The sequence below is a fragment of the Pristiophorus japonicus genome, chromosome 2 (genome assembly GCF_044704955.1).
Source record: "Pristiophorus japonicus isolate sPriJap1 chromosome 2, sPriJap1.hap1, whole genome shotgun sequence".
Classification (NCBI taxonomy): Eukaryota; Metazoa; Chordata; class Chondrichthyes; family Pristiophoridae; genus Pristiophorus; species Pristiophorus japonicus.
The window spans coordinates 211,500,784-211,522,080 of NC_091978.1; the positions used below are offsets into that span (position 1 = coordinate 211,500,784).

Sequence of the window (21,297 nt, forward strand, 5' to 3'; positions counted from 1 at the left end):
TCTGCCTGGAGAACTGTGTGCTGCTTTCACAATGTTGAATCTCTGTCCCAACCATTCCTTAACACAGTACCTCTCGTCTGTTCTGCTAGTGGCCATGCTCGCATGGTTTAAATCCCAGTTTCTTGTCGCCATTGATACATCCTTACTATACAGTATAAATGCACACGAGGCCCATGCTTGAGAGAAGGTCAGTCTGTGACCTGTCCTTTATTTCATAGCACTCAAGTGATGGAAGTGGGTGGAGCTTCCCCTTTTGTATCTGAAGGTCTAGGTTAGGAGTGTCTCCCACAAGTTCACCACCTAGTGGTCAGTGTTCTCTGTGTACAACTTAGGTCAGATTATACATAGGTTACAATGCTGATTGAATACATGACAACTTGAGTGCTTATAGTATCGAAACTGCTGGTATGTGCTGAGAATAGGCTTTCCTACCAGTTTTGATCCAGTAGACCAGTTACAGTTACCCACAAGTTGCTTGTAATCATAACTGTGCAAGATGGTAGTGTGATGATTCCATTGAAAATATTTTGCAAGAGTAGAGTGTGACAGTTGCCTGTCCTATTTGTAAGTAGGACAGGCAGCCGGGGCCCCACAGGGAACATCCCCAGCAGTCAGTGGGAGGACGGTTCTGGAGGCGATCGGGGCGAAGCGGGCTGGGAATGGAGCAACCTCAGGCTGATGCTGTCTGCGCGGCCCCCGTCCAACGAACACCATCGGAGCAGGCCGGGGTGTGGAAGGAGCAGTGTGGCGGCATACCACTCCAGGGAGCAGCACGTGCTGGAGCAGGAGAGTAACGGCAGTGAAGAGTGATGTCATCAAGGTCCAGGTTGGTGATTGGAGCGTGGGCAGGTACTGCACGAGCGGCGAGGTCAGAGTGAAGGAGCAGCGAGAGATTGTAGCGGGACGAGACCGGGGTCTAGGAGAGGCATGAGTTCGGGGCCCAGACGAGGCGAGGGCCCAGGGGCAGCACGGGCTGGTCCACACTGCAATATGTGTGCGCACTAGGTCCGTGCAGCAGAGCAGGTCTCTAGTCATCTTGGTTAATCCTTGCTACTGGACCAAGACTGTGTGATGGCTGGTGTGCAACGGTCACCACACGTTAAAAAAATCCAAGCACAGGCGTCTTCCACCCTTCAAGATTTAGTTCTGACCTGGAATTTTAGGTCCATCATTGAAACATCTGTGAACTTTTTTGACGTGGAAGCAAGTCATCCTTGATTCGAGGGATTTCCTATGACATTGAAAATCTGTATTACAGAAATATCATCCATTCTGAGCTATGTTGCAATAAGGACACGCACCTTGTTTTATACTACAAGAGCAGGACAGGTGATTACTACTTACCTCTCCTCAGCAGGCTGAAAGCAATGCTGAGCGTTTAAAGGGGTTGCTGCAATTATAGTGCTTCACTTTCTCCATTGTTCAAAAGTGTGAAGGGATTGTTTGTGAAGTGACATTAATAAGTTATTGCATCAGAATGTTAATATTTTGGCACCTAAACAAACGGTCGCAGAACCAATGTTCGCACGAGAATCAAAACCATTTTTGTGTGTTTATTGTATTGGAAATATTAATATTGGATGAATAATGTAGATAGGGCTTTATGTTGTGAAGTGTAAAAAGGCTGTGGAAGAAGTCCCGCGTTTAGCACTCCATCATCTGTTTACCCTGCTCTCTCCCTAACCGTAGGCTGAATACAGCGAGGCCAGTTGTAGTTGTCCCAATGTCACACTGATGCGGATTAATTAAGCACAGAACAGAGATGAAATCAGAGGCTTTTCTGGCCTGTATGAGTCCGTGCCATATCAAATAGTCTACTTACCCACTGAACCAATTTTGGTTCATTTTATTCCCCGAAAGTTACTGCTGGGGCTGAGGCAGCAATGCATAATTCTCCATTGTTGCTGATTTGTAGAATGGACAATTGGTTTAATACCCTGTCATGTGCTATAAAGTCTGGTTATTTTAATTTGACACAGTCTCTCCTGGATGGAATTTGAACATATCAGAAACTTATACTTTCAAATGCTATCATTGAACTGATTTTAGATTTTTGCCTTTGTTCAGCTGTCCCAAAGCTAGAATGTCCTTTTTGACTTGTCTGCAGCTTTTGATACGGTTGCTCACTCTATCCTTCTCCAATGTCTCTCTACTGTTGTCCAGCTGGGTGGCATTGCACTTGCCTGGTTCCATTCTTATCTATCTAATCGTAGCCAGAGAATCACCTGCAACGGCTTCTCTTCCTGCCCTCACATAGTTATCTCTGGTGTCCCTCAAGGATCTATCCTTGGCCCCCTCCTATTTCTCATCTACATGTTGCCCCTTGGTGACATCATCCGGAAACAAACTGTCAGTTTCCACATGCATGCTGATGACACCCAGCTCTGCCTAACTACCACTTCTCTCGACCCTTCCATGGTCTCTAAATTGTCAGACTGCTTGTCCGACATCCAGTTCTGCATAAGCAGACATTTTCTCCAATTGAATATTGGGAAGACCGAAGTCATTGTTTTCGGTCCCCGCCACGAACTCCGTTCCCTAGCCACTGACTCCATCCCTCTCCCCAACTTCTACCTGATGTGGAAGCAGACTGTTTGCAACCTTGGTGTCATATTTGACCCTGAAATGAGCTTTTGACCACATATCCACAGCATAACTAAGACTGCCTATTTCCACCTCTCTAACATCGGCCGTCTCCGCCCTTGCCTCAGCTCATCTGCTGTGAAGCTGTCATCCATGCCTTTGTTACCTCTAGACTTGACTATTCCAATGCACTCCTGGCTGGACTCCCACATTCTACCCTACGTAAACTGGAGGTGATCCAAAACTTGGCTGCCCATGTCCGAACTCGCACCAAGTCCCGCTTGCCCATTACCCCTGTGCTCGCTGACCTACATTGGCTTCTGGTTAAGCAATGCCTCGATTACAAAATGTTCATCCTTATGTTCAAATCCCTCTAATCTTCTCCATCCCCACAACCCCCGGGATGTCTGCGCTCCTCTAATTCTGCCCTCTTGAACATCGCTGATTATAATTGCTCAACCATTGGTGGCCGTGCCTTCTGTTGCCTAGGCCCCAAGCTCTGGAACTCGCTGCCTAAACCTCTCTACCTCTCTTTCCTCCTTCAAGACGCTCCTTAAAACATACCTGAGCTCATTTCTACTTGTGTGGCTCGGTGTCAAATTTTTATCTCATAATACTCCTGTGAAGCATCTTGGGACATTTCACTATGTTAAAGACGCTATATAAATAAAAGTTTGTTGTAAACTATGACTGAGAGTGGGGTGGGTGCGGGGGTGGGTGGGGAACGGTGGGTTGCGGGAAGAGGGAGAAGAGAAAGGAAGACGATGACGACGACGTCTGTGCCGAGGAGAGGGGGTGGGGTGAGGATATGACTCCTCCAGTGCTGGGTAGGGTGGGAATGAGGACAGTTCCTATGTCCGGGAGGGTGGGGGAAAGGGAGGGATTCACTCACCTGAGTTTTTAAAAGCAGGACATCTATATTTAAATATTTAGAGATATGCAAGTTACTTAAAAAAAAAATACACCTGAATTAAAGAAATTTGAGCTTCACCTACTTTCTGTATATTGATTTGTATTAAGCAATCTGTAAATCCTTGTAGCTTTTACTGGATATTGTTGGTAAAACTAGCAAAATACTTAAATAACACTTGACCAAGTTGTGTTTTTAAGTGTGTGCAAGTTGCTGTAAATACTCAGCTCACTGCGATGCCATACCCATAGAAACTGCTTCATTCTACGCATGAGAAATTACACTTTTGGAAAGGCTTCATTACACTTAGAAGTTCACTTTTATTTTTCGCTGGTGAGCTATATTATACTGCCTTATGGTGAAGTCTAGCTACTACTATAGATTTTATAACAAATGAAAAATAGCTGAAATAACTTTAATTTTCCCCAACCAAAACAGATATTACAATTTCAAAGGTTTTCTTGCTGAAATCAAAGCTCTTCTGTTTTGTACATCAGTGACCATTAATTGTCATCTATCACCCAGTTAATTACTTGGATTTGCATTCCATGTCTAGCGTAGACATAACTGTTTATAGAAGCGATGTATGTCAGTAACAGCATCAAGCGCTTCTCCTGGCATCATCATATATTGGTAATCTTACATCAAACTGCTAGAATCATAGAATGGTTACAGCACAGAAGGAGGCCATTCGGCATGTCGAGCCCGTGCCGGCTCATTGCAAGAACACTTCAGCTAATCCCACTCCCCTGCCCTTTCCCCGTAGCTCTGAATTTTTTTTTTCCTTCAGGTGCTCATCCAATTCACTTTTGAAAGCCACGATTGAGTCTGCCTCCACACCCTTTCAGACTGTGCATTCCAGATCCTAACTACTCGCTGCATTTAAAAAAAGCTTTTCCTCATGTCGCCTTTGCTTCTCTTGCCAGTCACCTTAAATCGGTATCCTTTGGTTCTCGGCCCTTCCGCCAATGGGAACAGTTTCTCTCTATACTCTGACTAGACCTCATGATTTTGAGCACCTCTATCAAGTCTCCTCTCAACCTTCGCTGCTCCAAGGAGAACAACCCCAGTTTGCCCACATAACTGAAGTCCCTCATCCCTGGAATTATTTTCTTAAATCTTTTCTGCAGCCTGTCTAAGGGCTTCACATCCTTCCTAAAGTGCTGGGCTCAGAATTGAACACATTACTCCAGTTGAGGCTGAATCAGTGTTTTATAAAGGTTCATTATAACTTTTGTACTCTATGGGCTGAATTTTCAGGTCATTTGCACCTCAGTTAGTGCCCCAGTGGGGTGGTAAATGGCTTCTCTAGGCGTAATGGCAGGCGTAAGCTTTTACTGCTCGACCGGCATTTCCGGCCACTGGTTTGCAGCAGCACAAACTTACCATCCTGCCCTCGAATTTCACTAAGATCATGAGTCAATCCTTGTGCATCGCTGAGCTAGCGCCCCGGATGAAAATTTCGGCCCTTACGCCTCATTAAACGCCCGACCCAGGAAATGTCTGAAAAAGCAGGCATTCCCAGGATGCAGCAAGCGTTATTGATGGCGATTTGAAACGGGGAGATGAGAATCCTATTTTCCCAACTCTTAATGAGGCTTCACCAGACATTTCTTCCCTCCCACCCGCCCCCCCCCCCCAGCCCCTTCATCCCCCTCCCACAACTGGTGCTCTTCAATGAGGCCTCAGTGTCTACAGCAAGGTTGCTTGAGGACTGCTGTGTAAGGGGGACAGACAGTGCAGATGGCCTAGGATGATGCCCTGGGCCTGGAATGCCTGGCGATGGACTGCTGCGCCTCCGCATCAGCGGAATCAGTCTCTGATGGCTTGGGTGTGGACCGCGTAAGGTGCATGGTTTGAGAATCAGTGGTGGTATCTGGCATGCGATCACCCTGAAGAATGACAGCACCTTCCATCTCTTGGGAACCACTAAGCATCAGAGGGCTGGGCCTCAGCATCCGGAGCACGACGTGTCACCACAACTTGCTGGCCTGCTTCAGCATCATCACTTCCCCATTGGACAGCGGGGAAGACCGAGAGTATGGCAACAGTCATAGATCGCATCACATCACCAAGTTGCATTGTCACTTGTGCCTGCGATGCGATTGATTCTGCAATGTGATCAAGGGCACGTGCCACACACTCTGGAACGCCACTGTCGCTGCTGGAGGCCACCTGCCTCTGAGTGGTCAAGAATGGTCCCGCTGGAGTCAGGAGATGCAGGGACAATGCGTGAGACAGCCTCCGCAACACTCACAGCAAGTTTGTCGATGCTCTCGGGGATCCTAACCAAAGCACCCAGTAGTTCGTGGTGCATCTGCGTGTTTTCACTCGACATGGCCTCCGAGCTTCCCCTCCAGCTTGGCGTTGCTGTAGGCCACTGGGCCTCGGAGCCTCGGAGTCATCCAACCCCTCTTCCCCAGATGTTATCTCCACTTGAGTGGTGACTGCTGGGCTCTGTGGTTCAGGCTGCAGACCTTCATCACCTCTGTCATCGTCTCCACAGTGCCCAGATGTAGAAAACTCCCGAGAAGGCATTGCAGGTTGTGGCTGGTCATCTGCAAGCAGAAAAGAACAGAAGTGTGGTTAGCAGAAGGGGAGGAGGCAGGATGATAGCAGGAAGGTAGCATTACAGATGTAGATTTTAAAGGGTCTAGGTGATTTCATATTAGGTGTCACTGAGGTTACATCAGTCATGTATTCCATTCACATACCCTCACTACCCGAAGGGGGCTCAGCATCTCCCCTGGCAATGGTGACAACTGATGTGCCCATGAGGGTCGAGACTCATTTCTCAACTTCTGTTAGATTGAGGAGCTCAAGTTCTCCGCCTCCTGTCCAGAGTTGCTCCCGTCTCTTGAGAGAGAGTTTCGCCTGCAAAAAGAACAAGGGTTCAGTGAGGGTCCACCTCCTGCTGTGCCACATGCCTTCCATCGTTAGCTACGACTGTGTTCATGTGCAAATGCCTTTACTTCAATGTGTGTGGCTGTTGAGTAAGGCTTTTCAAACACTGGGAGGAAGTAAGAGACAGGTAGAATAGCGGCTGAAGGTGATGCCAATGTAGTTCCGTGTAGTTCGAGGAGGCTTGACAATGATTAGGGCACGAGGATATGTGCATCCTGAATGCCGAGATAATGGATGGGGAAGATAGAGTTAAGCTTTCTGCTGCATTCTACAACCATGGCCTGCAACATATTGAGAAGGGACAGTTCCATGAAATACTTAACATGGTGTGACATTGATCTTGGCAGCATGGAAGGCCGATATAAACGTTAAGGGTACTCACGCTGACGACCCTCGTGAGATCATTGAATTTTTTCCTGCATTGAGTGCCAGTCCTGGCCACCGTGTCAGCTGCTGAGACATCCTGTGCTATCTCACGCCAGCTGTGTTTGTGTATGCTGGGTAGCGGTCTCCCTCCCCCAACAAGATGCAATGATCTCCACCTCCTTTCCACAGCCGTAAGGCCTCAGAAGCATCTTGGGAAAACCCCCTGGCATGCTACCTGCCCTGTTGCTGCTCCATCTCTGCAGAAGTGCATCTACTTGACTGCGCCCGGGAAACTTGAAATGCATCTGCGCATGCGCAAAATGACGACCTCCTTTACTGCCGCAATTTTCGGTTTGGCGCTAAAAGTTCCTGGTGTAATATCTGATTTAGCTTCCCCAATCATCGAATCTCTTTATTTGGTCGAATTTTTCACACGAGGGCGTAAACTGTTCCCAGGCGTTATCAGGACCATCCTGCTGCCATTATCCCCACTCACCCCCCCACCCCCCCTTGAAATCACCAAAGCCAAAAATCCAGTCCCATGCCTCTATTTATGAAGCCCAGGATCATGTATGCTTTTTTAACCGCTTTCTCAACCCGCCCTGCCACCTTCAATGATTTGTGTACATATACCCCCAGGTTTCTCTGTTCATGTACCCCCTTTAGAATTGTATCCTTTAGTTTATATTGTCTCTTCTTGTTCTTCCGACCAAAATGTATCACTTTGCACTTTTTTGTGTTAAATTTCATCTGCCAAATGTCCACCCATTTTACCAGCCTGTCTATGTCTTCTTGAAGTCTATCACTATCCTCTTCACTGTTCTTTATACTTCCAAGTTTTGTGACATCTGCACATTTTGAAATTGTGCTCTGTACGTCCCAAGTCTAAGTCATTAATATACATGAAGATAAGCAGTGGTCCTAGTACCGACCCCTGGGGAACACCACCGTGTACCTTCACCAATCCTAAAAACAATCGTTCACCACTACACATTCTCTCCTGTCACTTAGCCAATTTTTTACCCATGTTGCCACTGTTCCTTCTATTGCATGGGTTTCTACTTTTCTGGCAAGTCGATTATGTAGCACTTTATCAAATGCCTTTTGGAAATCCATGTACACCACATCAACTGCATTGCCCTCATCAACCCTCTGTTAACTCATCAAAAAACTTGACCAAGTTAGTTAAACATGATTTGCCTTCAACAAATCTGTGCTGGCTTTCCTTAATTAATCCAAGTGACTGTTAACTTTGTACCTGATTATTGTTTTTTTTAAAGCTTCCCCACTGCCGAGGTTAAACTGACTGGCCTATAGCTGCTTGGTTTATACTTGCACCCTTTTTTGAACAAGGGTGGAACATTTGCCATGTTTGTTTTATTTCATAGCAATAAGTCGCACACAGGTTTTTGGAGTCATTGCCCTTGTCTTTAACCTTGTGGAATTTCTCTGCTGAATTACTAGAATTTTAAGGCTGTTTTTAGATTTCATTCATGATGTGAATTTTTAAGTTCTCTGCTCTTCAAAATGTAAATGGTAAAAAAATCCCTTCAAAATGAATAAATGCTGATGGTAACAATAATACAATAGTCAAAAGATACTTGGTCCAGCAATCCAAATGAATTTTTGTCAATATGATCCCTGTTGGTAAAATTCAAAATCAATCCTTCTCCAACAGATTTAGTTCCATTAATAATGTGGTGTGATTGTCGGATAAATGATTTATTATTGATTTTGGCACAATAATTTATTTAAAGGCACATAGTTTGTTGCTTCTCCTTTAAAATAACTTTTTTTAAATACAAAATATAGGACTGGGACACTGTGTATGTTTGCAGCTAACCAAAACCTCACCAACCAAGTTAAAGGAGTTAAGAAGCTGGTCAACAACAACTTCCGAGACCTACGCACTTTGCTCAATTACGCACCAAATGTAAGGAAGATTTTGGCTAAATAGAGTGAAGATTTAAAGAGTGTGATGAGTTTTAATTTGCAGAACAGCAAATAATTGAATATTTTTATTTCAGCAAATGAATTACGTCATACAGCAATATGACATTCCCAAGAATAAAGCACACTCTGATATTAACAGTAAGTAATCCTTTTTTGTTTTAGTTCTGCTTTAGATAAACTTCTGTTTTATCAAATACTACACATCTCACGCATCATGCCTTAAACGTTAGTAATAAAACAAGATCCCTTCAGAGGAAGTTTGCATACTAGTTACCATGAAAGAAAACCTTTATTCCTTCCAATAGTTTTACTTTTGGTTGGTGCAACTGCCAGTGCTGCTCACAAAGGTAGTTTTTTGCTATATCCCATCAACTAAGAATTGTTTTAAAATGCCTGAAAGCATTGCTTCTTTCTTCTTCCTCCAGTATGGGAAAGGAATAAGTATTTTTAGGTAGCTCTTTCTATTTGAATCGAATAGCAAACAAAAACTTTCAGGCCTCCAAGTTTGAAGTCTGTCTTTTTAGTGCTGGATTTGGTTTGGTAAAGAGATTGCAAACATGAGTTTGAGGGTATACTGCACCAAGCAAACTGAATGTGAATCATTCCTGAGTTTGCTTGGGGCTTGGAGACCTGGGGGTGAAATTGCCCCTTTTATTGACGGTGGAGGTGCTAACAGGTCGCAAAATGAATTTCGCCTGGGCGTGGCACAAAATTTGGTCAGGCATTTTGTGGAGGTGGTACGAGGGAGTGCCCCCACTACTGCTGGGACTGCCCCGCTGGGCTGCGCACGGTGGTGATGATGCCATCACCGTGTGCTTCGACCCTTACCACCGCGGAAATTAAATTGCCCCGCGCAACCTGTTGTCAGAGGAAGGAGGCGCCACAGGTTTGGCAACAGGAGGCCTTACTCTCCCAGGGTATTACAGCAGCAGTTCTCCTACATGAATTTCACTGAGGAGCAGTGTGTGCAAAGGCTGCAATTCAGCAAGGTCATGGTCACAGAGCTCTGCCATCTGCTGCAACCAGGGTGAGGACAGCTCTCTCAGTGGCAGTCAAGGTCACCATCGCTCTCAATTTCTACGCCAATGGATCTTTCCAGGGAACAATAGGAGACATCTCCAACATCTCCCAGTTTGCCGTCCATTGATCCATCTGCGAGGTCACAAATGTTCTGTACAGAAGGAGGAGGGACTATATCTCCATCCCCATGGGCGACCGTCTCATCAGCGCTCATTTCCACTGATTTCCATCCCACTTCCTGGTTCTTGGTGGATGTCCCCATCACCACATCAATTTGCCCTTCCATACCAAAGCCCCAAGACTGCAATGAGAGACAACAGCAAACATTAAACATTCCAATCGCCATCAATCAAACAACAATAAAATGTATAACTCTGTATTTATTCATCACCCTTGTGTATTTCCTTATATCCCCTTTTTCGTTGACGTATTCTAATACTCTTCCGCAGTATGTCCCCTGTGGCTGCAGCATGGCTAGTGGAAGGCAACTGTGTGTCGGGGCCAGAAATTACAGATGGCCTTGTAGGATGCCCTCGAACAGCTCTGGGCCTGGAAGGCCTGGCTGCTGACTGCACCACCTCAGACTGGATGGCGGCAGTCTTGGCTAGCTGGGTGAAGGCCAGCGGCAAGTGCAAGGGTGGAGTGGCAGTGGTGGGATCAGGAATGCTGTCATCCTGAGAGGACAGTAGGTTCCTGCTCTACTGATCCAGTGCCACTCCTCCAAGGCAGCACAATCTGCTGGAACACAGATTGCTGGGCTGCTGCGACACTGTGATGCCCGGTCAACTGTGGTGAACCCAGCAGTGATGGCAGCAGTCAGAGCTTGCATCGCAAGCAACTGAGACTGCATGACATTGCCAAGACGTTGCGTGGCATCAAGCTGAGACTGCATGAGAGCAGTCTGAGGTTTCATGCGAGCAACCATTGACTCTATTGCAGCACTAAGGCGTTGCGTTGCGTTCCACCTGTGCCGCAATGGAAGCCGCCACATCTCGTCATGAGATCTGGATCTGCACGGTCTCTGGGAATCCACCATCGTCTGCACACTGGCAATGATGGGCTCCATGGTGTGCACAAAGCTATGTACAATGCAGGCGGCGGATTCCTCCATGCTCCTTCCCACTTCCGACAGGCTCTTGGGCACCCTTGCCATTGTACCTATCATGTTGGAGTGTAAACGCCTCTCCATCGAGGTCCCCCCTCCGAATCCTGTGCAGCAGAACTCGCGTGAGAACTCGTTCTCCAGGGAGATGGCTCCCAACCTTCCCTTTCTGCTTGACCATGCTGCAGCCCACTAGACCCCGGTGCAGACCTCTGTACGAAGCTAACCTCGAAGGATCGCGCAGTGCCAGTATCTGAGCTGGTACCTGCAGGTGAGAGAAGCAGTGACGCAGTGCTTGGCTCCTCCTGCTCCTCCCCCTCGCCCCCCCCCCCCCCCCCCCCGGCCATGGCGCCCACCACCTGTGGGTCAGTGAGCCGCAGCACTCGCTCCCAAAGGTCAGAAAGCTGCCGCAGTTCAGCTTCCATCCCGCCTCCCCTCCAGTCCACTGCTGCTCCATTTTCTTGTGTGCCATCTTGGGATGCAAAAGAAAGGAACCTGTGTTAATAAGAATCCAGTTATGTATGTGGAAGATATGCATGCCATGGTTAAACAGCTGTGAATGTAGGCAAGGCGTGAAATGAAGCTGTGTCTGTGAGTAGGCACAGATGGTTGGTGGTTGCCTGCTGGATTAAGTGCTGGTTTGCAGAGTGTGCACAGACAGAGTGCCCGAACTTGGTGGAAGCCAAGTGCCGCCCAAACGACAGCCGATGGCCGCTGAGAGACCAGGTGGTTCTTTGCCAGGAAGATCCCTCTGAAAGAGATGGCAGTACTGCCGAGTGACCAAATAACAGCTTACGCCATGAATCTGGGCAGCAGCTCTCAATCTCGGCGGCAAATGCGTTCCTCACCAAAGTGTCGCCGAGGATTGAGTCGGGCTGGGGGGACGGAGGGGTGGAGAATGCTGAAAAATAAAAATATTCGCAATAAAAAAAAAAACACCATAACGCCTTTTGGGGACCCCATACAGGTAAAATGCTGAAATTTTTTTTTTTAAATGATTACTAACCTTTTTTTGCAGGTCGTCTTATTTACTGTTTGGGTTGGACCTGCCTCCACACAGTGGTCCTTCCTTCTGCTGCCACCAACTCCCGCCCGCGCCTTGGCCGTCAGGAGTCTGTCACCGAGGGGAGGGTGGCTAAAAAGCTCGGCAGCAGCCAGTGGCAGTGGATGGTAACGCCACCAATTTCGGCCCCATAGGCTCAGAGACTGGTTTCTAAGAGTTGTGCAAACATGTACTCACCTTGACCACCCGACTGAGTTTGTTGAATTTCTTGTGGAACTTGTTGGGCTTCTATCGACCACGGTGTTGGCCGACACCTACACAGCCACCTCTGTCCACATGTCCCTAAAAACTTGTGGAATTGGCCTTCTCCCAGATGGAGGGGATAGTGCATCCCTCCTTCTCTCCACTGGCCCCACCAATGTCGCCAATGCCAGGTCATTGAAACGAGTAGCCCTTGCATGAGGTCTTGGAGCAACCATCACACACCTTCCTTGCAGCTGTCAGTCAAGTCCAGCAATGATGAAAATAAACAGGTGCTGCCTGAAATGTCATTTCCCCCTCCCAGAACTGGAATGAACAGCAGGCTGATTATCACTGAATGAAAGTCAGCTGAAATTGGATGCAGCTCTGGTAATAGCGCCCCACTGAGGCCATTAGCGCCTTGATACTGCTTTCCTTCATTTCTGAGGGAAGTGCCCAATTTCCCACAATTTTGCATCCCATCTCGCCGGGCGCTAAATGTTTAAACGGATAAAACTTAGCACCCCAAACGTGGCGCTACTGAATTTTGCCCCCCTGATCTTTCTCCGCATGAGGACTGTTGAAATTGCATCATGATATATATATGACAACAACACAACATACATGCATCTGACTGGTTAATTTATGAGCAATTTACAAAATGAATTTTAAAAATCTGGGAATTTGAAACCAAACAGTCAGATGCATGTATGTTGTGATGTCATTATATACATATCTGTAAATAGAAGTGAAATTAATGTTTGAGTATAACACTTCATTAAAGAAAGAGAGAACTTGTTAGAATTAAATTGAGGAAGGGGTAAAACAGCCTACTGATAATTTGGTCATGCTTTGCGCCAAAGAAAATTGGATTATCCAATATTCAGATTAAGCAAAGTGCTGAATCAAAAGATGGTCGGAGCTGGAGACAGTTGCTGAGGAAAGAGATGTGGCTGTGGAAGCAAGTTTTGGTATATAAAATACGAGAAAGGAAATGGAAAGCAATGAAGATGAACAAGGTAAAAGAGACAAACGGAAATCCCATTGGAGAAAAGTGCAGACCTTCTCTTCCAGAATGTCCACCTTGAGGAAGTGGCAGTGAATTAAAAGCTAATACAAAAGCAAAATACTACGAATCTGGAAAAACTCAGCAGGTCAGGAAGCATCTGTGGCGAGCAAACATTTCGGGTTGATGACCTTTCGTCAGAACTGGAAAATGTTAGTCTTTTGAATAGGCACTTTACAGCCTTCTGGACTTGACATCGAGTTCAACAATTTCAAACCATAATTTTTGCCCCTATTTTTTCAGTTGGTTTATGTTGATGATTCTGCCATTACCATTTTACACCTCTTCTAGACTCATCTTTTGTTTCTTTACTTGTCCCATTACCATCTCCTTTTTGCTTTGTACTATTGTACCTTTTGTCATTTAATCTCTCCTGCTTTCCACCCTATTGCAGACTTCATTTTGATCTTTCCTCCTTTCCCCCCCCCCCCCCGCTTTCTCTGCACTTGCTTAAAACCTGTTACATCTCTAACTTTTTCCAGTTCTGACAAAAGGTAATCAACCTGAAACTTTAACTCTGTTCCCCTCTCCACAGATGCTGCCTGACCTGAGTATTTTCAGCATTTTCTGTTTTTATTTGAGATTTCCAGCATCCGCAGTATTTTGCTTTTGTAACAGCAAAGTTAGAATTTACTCCAGTGCAAAAAAACCGGAATTACTCAGTAATGTAAATTAATAGGATGATACCCAAAATATCTACCTGCTGTTTTCTTCACAAATACTGCCTGAACTGCTATGTATTTCCAGCATTTTTGTTTTTGTTCATGAATATTGATATGTTCACAATAAAGGATGAAACTGACTACTGTGTACAATGAGCAAGTGTGACCTGAGCTCCTTTAATAAAACTCTAGAGTGCAGGTACCTCGTGGGTGGCCTGCTTATATACCGTGCTCCCAAGGGATGCTGGGATCCTTGGGACTCCAACAGTTAGGCCCTCTGGTGGTAGTGTAATACAGGTTACAAGGGGTTAAATACATAACCTCACTCCCCCGTGAAGTCACTAGTACACTTATTTACAAGGTGAGACGATGTGGGGCTTTTAGCTCCCTTGTGGATCGTCTCAGTACAAATGCGGATGTGGGTGAGTTGGGTAGTTCTTCACTGGGTTGCTGGGCAGCCGGTCTTGCCGGGCTGCTGGGGATGGTGAGTTCGGCTTTGTGGTCAACCATGATGTCAGTTGCCACTTGTGTGTGTGTTGGAGGGTCATAGTTGGTGGTGGCTTCTTCGGGTTGTTGGTGAACCACAATTTGATTTGGTCCAAATGTTTTCTGCACGTTAGTCCATTGGCCAATTTGACCTGAAACACCTGACTCCGCTCTTTGGCTATGACCGTGCCAGCGAGCCATTTGGGACCATGTCCATGATTGAGTACAAACACAGAATCATTGACCTCAATATCGCGTGACAAATTTATGCGGTCATGGTACACACTTTGTTGATGCTGCTTTTACCCTCCACGTGATCATGGACATCAGGGTGGACAAGAGAGAGCCTTGTATTGAGCGCCCTTTTCATGAGCAGCTCGGCTGGGGGAACTCCGGTGAGTGAGTGGGGTCTGGTGCAGTAGCTGAGCAGCACTCGGGACGGCCGGGTCTGCAGGAAGCCTTCTGACACACGTTTCAGGCTTTGCTTGATGTCTGAACTGCCCGTTCTGCCTGGACGTTGGATGCAGGCTTGAACGGGGTAGATGTGACGTGCTTGATCCCATTGCGGGTCATGAATTCCTTGAATTCAGCACTGGTGAAACACGGCCCATTATCGTTGATTTGGATATTAGGCAGGCCGTGTGTGGCAAACATGGTTCGTAGGCTTTCAATAGTGGTCGTGGACGTGCTTAGACATTATTGCACATACAATCCATTTTGAGTAAGCGTTCATGACAACCAAAAACATTTAGCCTAGAAATGGGCTCGCATAATCCACGTGGATCCTTGACCACGGTTTGGAGGGCCTCGACCACAAACTTAGTGGTGCCTCTCTGGGTGCATTGCTCAGCTGAGAGTAAGTGTTGCACTGGCGCACGCATGACTCTAAATCTGAGTCGATGCCGGGCCACCACACATGGGATCTGGCTATGGCTTTCATCATTACAATGCCTGGGTGGGTGCTGTGCCATTCACAAATGAACGTATCTCTGCCTTTCTTGGGCAAGACCACGCGATTGCCCCACAACAGATAGTCCGCCTGCAGGGACATTTCGTCTTTGCGCCTGTGAAACTACTTAATTGCCTCCTGCATCTCTGCTGGGATGCTGGGCCAGTTCCCATGGAGGACAGTCTTTTACCAAGGACAATAAAGGATCCTGGCTGGTCCAAGTCCTGATCTGGCGGGCTGTAACGGGGGACTTTTCATTTTTTAATTCATCTATTACCATGAGCAAGTCTGCTGCCTGTGCCATTTCCACCCCGATGGTAGGCAATGGTAGCCGAATGAGAGCATCTGCACAGTTCTCTGTGCCCGATCGGTGGCAGATTACATAGTTGTATGCCCTTCTTTGGATGCAGGCAGAGGCATTGATGTTAATCCCTTTGCTCTCAGAGAACAGTGATATGAGCGGTTTGTGGTCAGTTTCAAGCTCGAACTTGAGGCCAAATACGAACTGGTGCATTTTCTTTACCCCGTAAACGCACACCAGAGCCTCTTTTTCAATCATGCTGTAGGTCCTTTCAGCCTTGGACAAACTCCTGGACGCATAAGCGACCGGTTGAAAAATCACCGATTCGTTAGCCTGTTGTAACACACATACCTGAACCCGTACGATGACGCATCGCAAGCTAACACTAATCTTTTGCAAGGGTCATACAGGACAAGCAGTTTGTTTGAACACAACAGATTTCTGGCTTTCTTAAAGGCAGCCTCTTGTGAATTCCCCCATACCCAGTCGTTGCCCTTGCGCAGTAGCGCATGTAGGGGTTCTAGCAGGGTGCTTAACCCAGGTAGGAAATTACCGAAATAGTTAAGGAATCCCAGTAACGACCGCAGCTCTATCACGTTCTGTGGTCTCGGCATGTTCTTGATGGCCTCCATCTTGGCGTCGGTGGGTCTGATGCCGTCTGCTGCGATTCTTCTTCCCAAGAATTCGACCTCCTGCGCCAGGAAAACACACTTCGAGTGTTTCAACTTGAGCCCCACGCGATCCAACCGACTAAGAACCTCCTCCAGATTCTTCAAGTGCTCAATGGTGTCCCGACCTGTACCCTGTATGTCGTCCTGGAAAACCACGGTGCGAGGAACCGACTTTAGCAGGCTCTCCATGTTCCGTTGGAAGATTCCCACGGCCGGCGGAATCCCGAACGGGCATCTGTTATAGATGAACAGACCTTTGTGCAGTTGATGCAGGTGAGGCCTTTCGAAGACTCCTCCAGCTCCTGCGTCATGTAGGCAGAGGTCAGGTCCAGCTTAGTGAACGTCTTCCCTCCAGCCAGGGTCGCGAATAGGTCGTCTGCCTTGGGTAGCGGGTACTGGTTCTGCGAAAAACGGTTAATCATTACTTTATAGTCCCCACAAATTCTGACCGTGCCGTCCTCTAAGTACTGGGACAATCGGACTAGCCCACTCGTTGAATTCCACCGGCGCGATGATGCCTTCTCATTGCAGACTGTTGAGCTCAATTTCCACTTTCTCACGCATCATATATGGTAACGCCTGTGCCTTGTGGTGGATGGGTCGCGTACCAGGAACCAAATGGATCTGCACTTTCGCCCCCGTGAAGCTTCCAATACCTGGCTCGAACAACGATGGAAACCTGCTCAGATCCTGGGCACATGAGGCATCGTCGACGGACGAAAGCGCTCTGATATCGTCCCAGTTCTACTGGATTTTTCCTAGCCAGCTTCTGCCAAACAATGTGGGGTCATCCCCTGGCACAATCCACAGTGGGAGTTTGTGTACTGCTCCATCATAGGAGACTTTGAGTTCTGCACTGCTAATTACAGGGATTAGTTCCTTGGTGTAAGTCCTTTAGTTTAGTGTGAATGGAACTGAGCTTGGACCTGTGTGCCTTTTTGCCCCATAGCCTGTAGAAGGACTTTTTACTCATTATGCACTGACTCGCACCTGTGTCCAGTTCCATAGATACTGGAATACCATTCAGTTCAACTTTCAACATTATTGGTGGACATTTCGTAGTGAATGTGTGTACCCCGTACACTTCTGCCACCTCGGTATGAGTCTCCAATTCAGCCTGATCCACAGTGGATCGATCTTCCTCTGCAACGTGGTGGTTTGCAGGGTTTGCAGCTTGCCTGCACATTCGCTGGAGGTGTCCCATTGTTCTGCAACAGTTGCATGCATAGTGCTTGAAGCGGCATTGATGGGGCCGATGATCACCTCCACAGCGCCAACAAGGTGTTAACGATTGATGGTGGACTCTGGATCACCTGAGGTCGGGCAGCAGCAACCGGCGTGTACATTCTGTCATGTATATTCCTGCTCGAAAGCGACGTTACTTTGTGCACAGTACTGGCCGAAACTTCTTTACTCTGCGAAATCTGTTTGGTGTTGTCGCCGGTGGACATTAATGCCTGAGCTATTGTTATGGCTTTACTTAGATTCGGAGTTTCAACAGTCAACAGTTTGCGACTGATTGCCTCATGGCCAATGCCCAGTACAAAAAAGTCTCTCAGCATTTGATCAAGGAATCCCTCAAATTTGCAATATCCTGCGAGGCGCTTTAGTTCGGCGACATAGCTTGCCACTTCGTGTTGAACCGATATCGCGCCATCAAAACACCTTCCTTAGGATTAAGGTGTTCCCGGATCAGTGTCCACAGTTGTTCATAGGATTTATGTTGGTTTTGCCGGAGTGAGGAGATTCTTCATGAGGCCATTGGTTGTTGCCCCACAGACAGTTAGGGAGGATCGCCCTTCGTTTGGCAACGTTCTCGTTCCCTTCCAGCTCATTGGCCACAAAGTATTGGTTGAGTCTCTCCACGAAGGCCTCCCAATCGTCCCCTTCTGAGAACTTATCCAGGATGCCGACTGTTCTTTGCATTTTCGCGCGATTGTTCGTTACCTCGTCGCCAATTGATACGTTCACAATAAAGGATGAAACTGAGTACTGTGTACAATGAGCAAGTGTGACTTTAGCTCCTTTAATGAGACTCCAGAGTGCAGGTACCTCGTGGTGGCCTGCGTATATACTGTGCTTCCAAGGGATGCTGGGATCCCTTGGGATTTCAACAGGTAGGCCCTCTGGTGGTAGTGTAATACAGGTTACAAGGGGTTAAATACATCATAAATACCTTTACTGATCCTTGCACAAATTTATTGTCAAGCACTCTGGGGTATATGTTGGTTTTTCAAAAAATAAAATAGGTTGCATCTTTATCAGTGTACATTACAATAGCATTAAGATACAAAAAGCTACTCAAACAATGATTTGAAATACTTGCATTTTTTGGTCACATAATTATGCCTGTAACTTTTGACCTCATAGAAACGTTTAAAATTCTGACGGGTTTAGACAGGTTGGATGCAGGAAGAATGTTCCCAATGTTGGAGAAGTCCAGAACCAGGGGTCACAGTCTAAGGATAAGGGGTAAGCCATTTAGGACCGAGATGAGGAGAAACTTCTTCAACCAGAGAGTGGTGAACCTGTGGAATTCTCTACCACAGAAAGTAGTTGAGGCCAATTCACTAAATATATTCAAAAGGGAGTTAGATGAAGTCCTTACTACTAGGGGGATCAAGGGGTATGGCAAGAAAGCAGGAAGGGGGTACTGAATTTGCATGTTCAGCCATGAACTCATTGAATGGCGGTGCAGGCTAGAAGTGCCGAATGGCCTACTCTTGCACCTATTTTCTATGTTTCTATGTTTCTATGACATGCTGGCGTCACTTATGAAGCTGGATTTCTTTAATCAGAAAAATATTCATGCATCACTTGCCCTATTTTAAGACTTGTAGAGTGTTGAAGGAGAGTACTTTAAGTTGCATGCAATTTTTGAACTGAGGAAGGGGGAAATAGTTAGAGACAACCACTGTTATTTTAACACATGTATTGTCTTGCAAAGGGCAACTTACCTAAGTGAGGTAAGATTATCTTGGGATTTGTTGAATTTTATACGTGTGGTGATTATCTGTATTCTATTTTAAATCATTTGATACTACAATTTAAAACCTGATCTTCCAACAGATGTGCCATTTAAAGGAGATGACCTATTTTATTTTCTTATGCATTGGTTTACATAGAAACATAGAAAATCGGTACAGGATTAGGCCATTTGGCCCTTCGTGCCTGCACCACCATTCAATAAGATCACAGCTGATCATTTACCTCAGTACCACTTTTCTGCTTGCTCTCCATATTGCTTGATCCCTTTAGCTGTAAGGGCCATATCTAACTCCCTCTTGAATATATCTAACGAACTGGCCTCAACAACTTTCTGCGATAAAGAATTCCACAGGTTGACAACTCTCTGAGTGAAGAAGTTTCTCCTCATCTCGGTCCTAAATGGCTTGCCCTTCATCCTTAGACTGTGACCTCTGGCTCTGCACTTGCCCAGTATCGGGAACATTCTTCCTGCCTCTAACCTGACCAATCCCGTCAGAATTTTATATATTTCTATGAGATCCCCTCTCATTCATCTAAACTCCAGTGTATAAAGGCCCAGGTGATCCAGTCTCTCCTCATATGTCAGTCCTGCCATCCCGGGAATTAGTCTGGTGAACCTTCGCTGCACTCTCTCAATAGCAAGAACGTCCTTCCTCAGATTGGGAGACCAAAACTGAACACAATATTCCAGGTGAGGCCTCACCAAGGCCCTGTACAACAGCAGTAAGACCTCCCTGTTCCTGTACTCAAATCCCCTAGCTATGAAGACCAATATGCCATTTGACTTCTTCACCGCCTGCTGTACCTGCATGCCAACTTTCAATGACTGATGTACCATGACACCCAGGTCTCGTTGCACCTCCCCTTTTCCTAATCTGTCGATATTCAGATAATATTCTGCCTTCCTGTTTTTGCCACCAAAGTGGATAACCTCACATTTATCCACATTATACTGCATCTGCCATGCATTTGCCCACGCACCTAGACTGTCCAAGTCACCCTGCAGCCTCTTATCATCCTCCTCACAGCTCACACTGCCACCCAGCTTAGTGTCATCTGCAAACTTGGAGATATTACATTTAATTCCTTCATCTAAATCATTGATGTATATTGTAAATAGCTGGGGTCCCAGCACTGAGCCCTGCGGCACCACACTAGTCACTGCCTGCCATTCATAAAAGGACCTGTTTATCCCGACTCTCTGCTTCCTGTCTGCCAACCAGTTCTCTATCCACGTCACTACATTACTCCCCATACCATGTGCTTTAATTTTACACACTAATCTCTTGTGTGAGACCTTGTCAAAAGCCTTTTGAAAGTCCAAATACACCACATCCACTGGTTCTCCCTTGTCCACTCTACTCGTTACATCCTCAAAAAAATTCTAGAAGATTTGTCAAGCATGATTTCCCTTTCATAAATCCATGCTGACTTGGACTGATCCTGTCACTGCTTTCCAAATGTGCTGCTATTTCATCTTTATTAATTGATTCCAACATTTTCCCCACTCCCGATGTTAGGCTAAACGGCCAATAATTCCCCGTTTTTTTCTCTCCCTCCTTTTTTAAAAAGTGGTGTTACATTAGCTACCCTCCAATCTCTAGGAACTGATCCAGAGCCGATAGACTATTGGAAAATGATCACCAATGCATCCACTATTTCCAGGGCCACTTCCTTAAGTACTCTGGGATGCAGACTATCAGGCCCCGGGGATTTATCGGCCTTCAATCCCATCAATTTCCCTAACACAATTACTTGACTAATAAGGATTTCTTTCAGTTCCTCCTCCACGCTAGATCCTCGGTCCCCTAGTATTTCCGGAAGGTTACTTGTGTTTTCTTTCATGAAGACAAAACCGAAGTATTTGTTCAATTAGTCTGCCATTTCTTTGTTCCCCATTATAAATTCACCTGATTCCGACTGCAAGGGACCTGCGTTTGTCTTAACTACTCTTTTTCTCTTCACATATCTATAGAAGCTTTTGCAGTCAGTTTTTATGTTCTCAGCAAGCTTCCTCTTATACTCTATTCTCCCTCTCCTAATTAAACCCTTTGTTGTCCTCTGCTGAATTCTAAATTTCTCCCAGTCCTCAG

At 46.4% G+C, this 21,297-nt stretch overlaps 1 protein-coding gene across 1 annotated transcript in view; it reads left to right on the top strand.

Moving 5' to 3' along the window:
- prom1a (prominin 1a) overlaps positions 1–21,297 on the top strand; it is a 207,660-nt gene that overhangs the window by 43,592 nt on the left and 142,771 nt on the right. The window contains exons 5-6 of the mRNA XM_070861197.1: positions 8,576–8,696; positions 8,791–8,854. Coding sequence (XP_070717298.1) covers positions 8,576–8,696; positions 8,791–8,854 — 185 coding nt within the window. The remainder of the gene's footprint in view (positions 1–8,575; positions 8,697–8,790; positions 8,855–21,297) is intronic.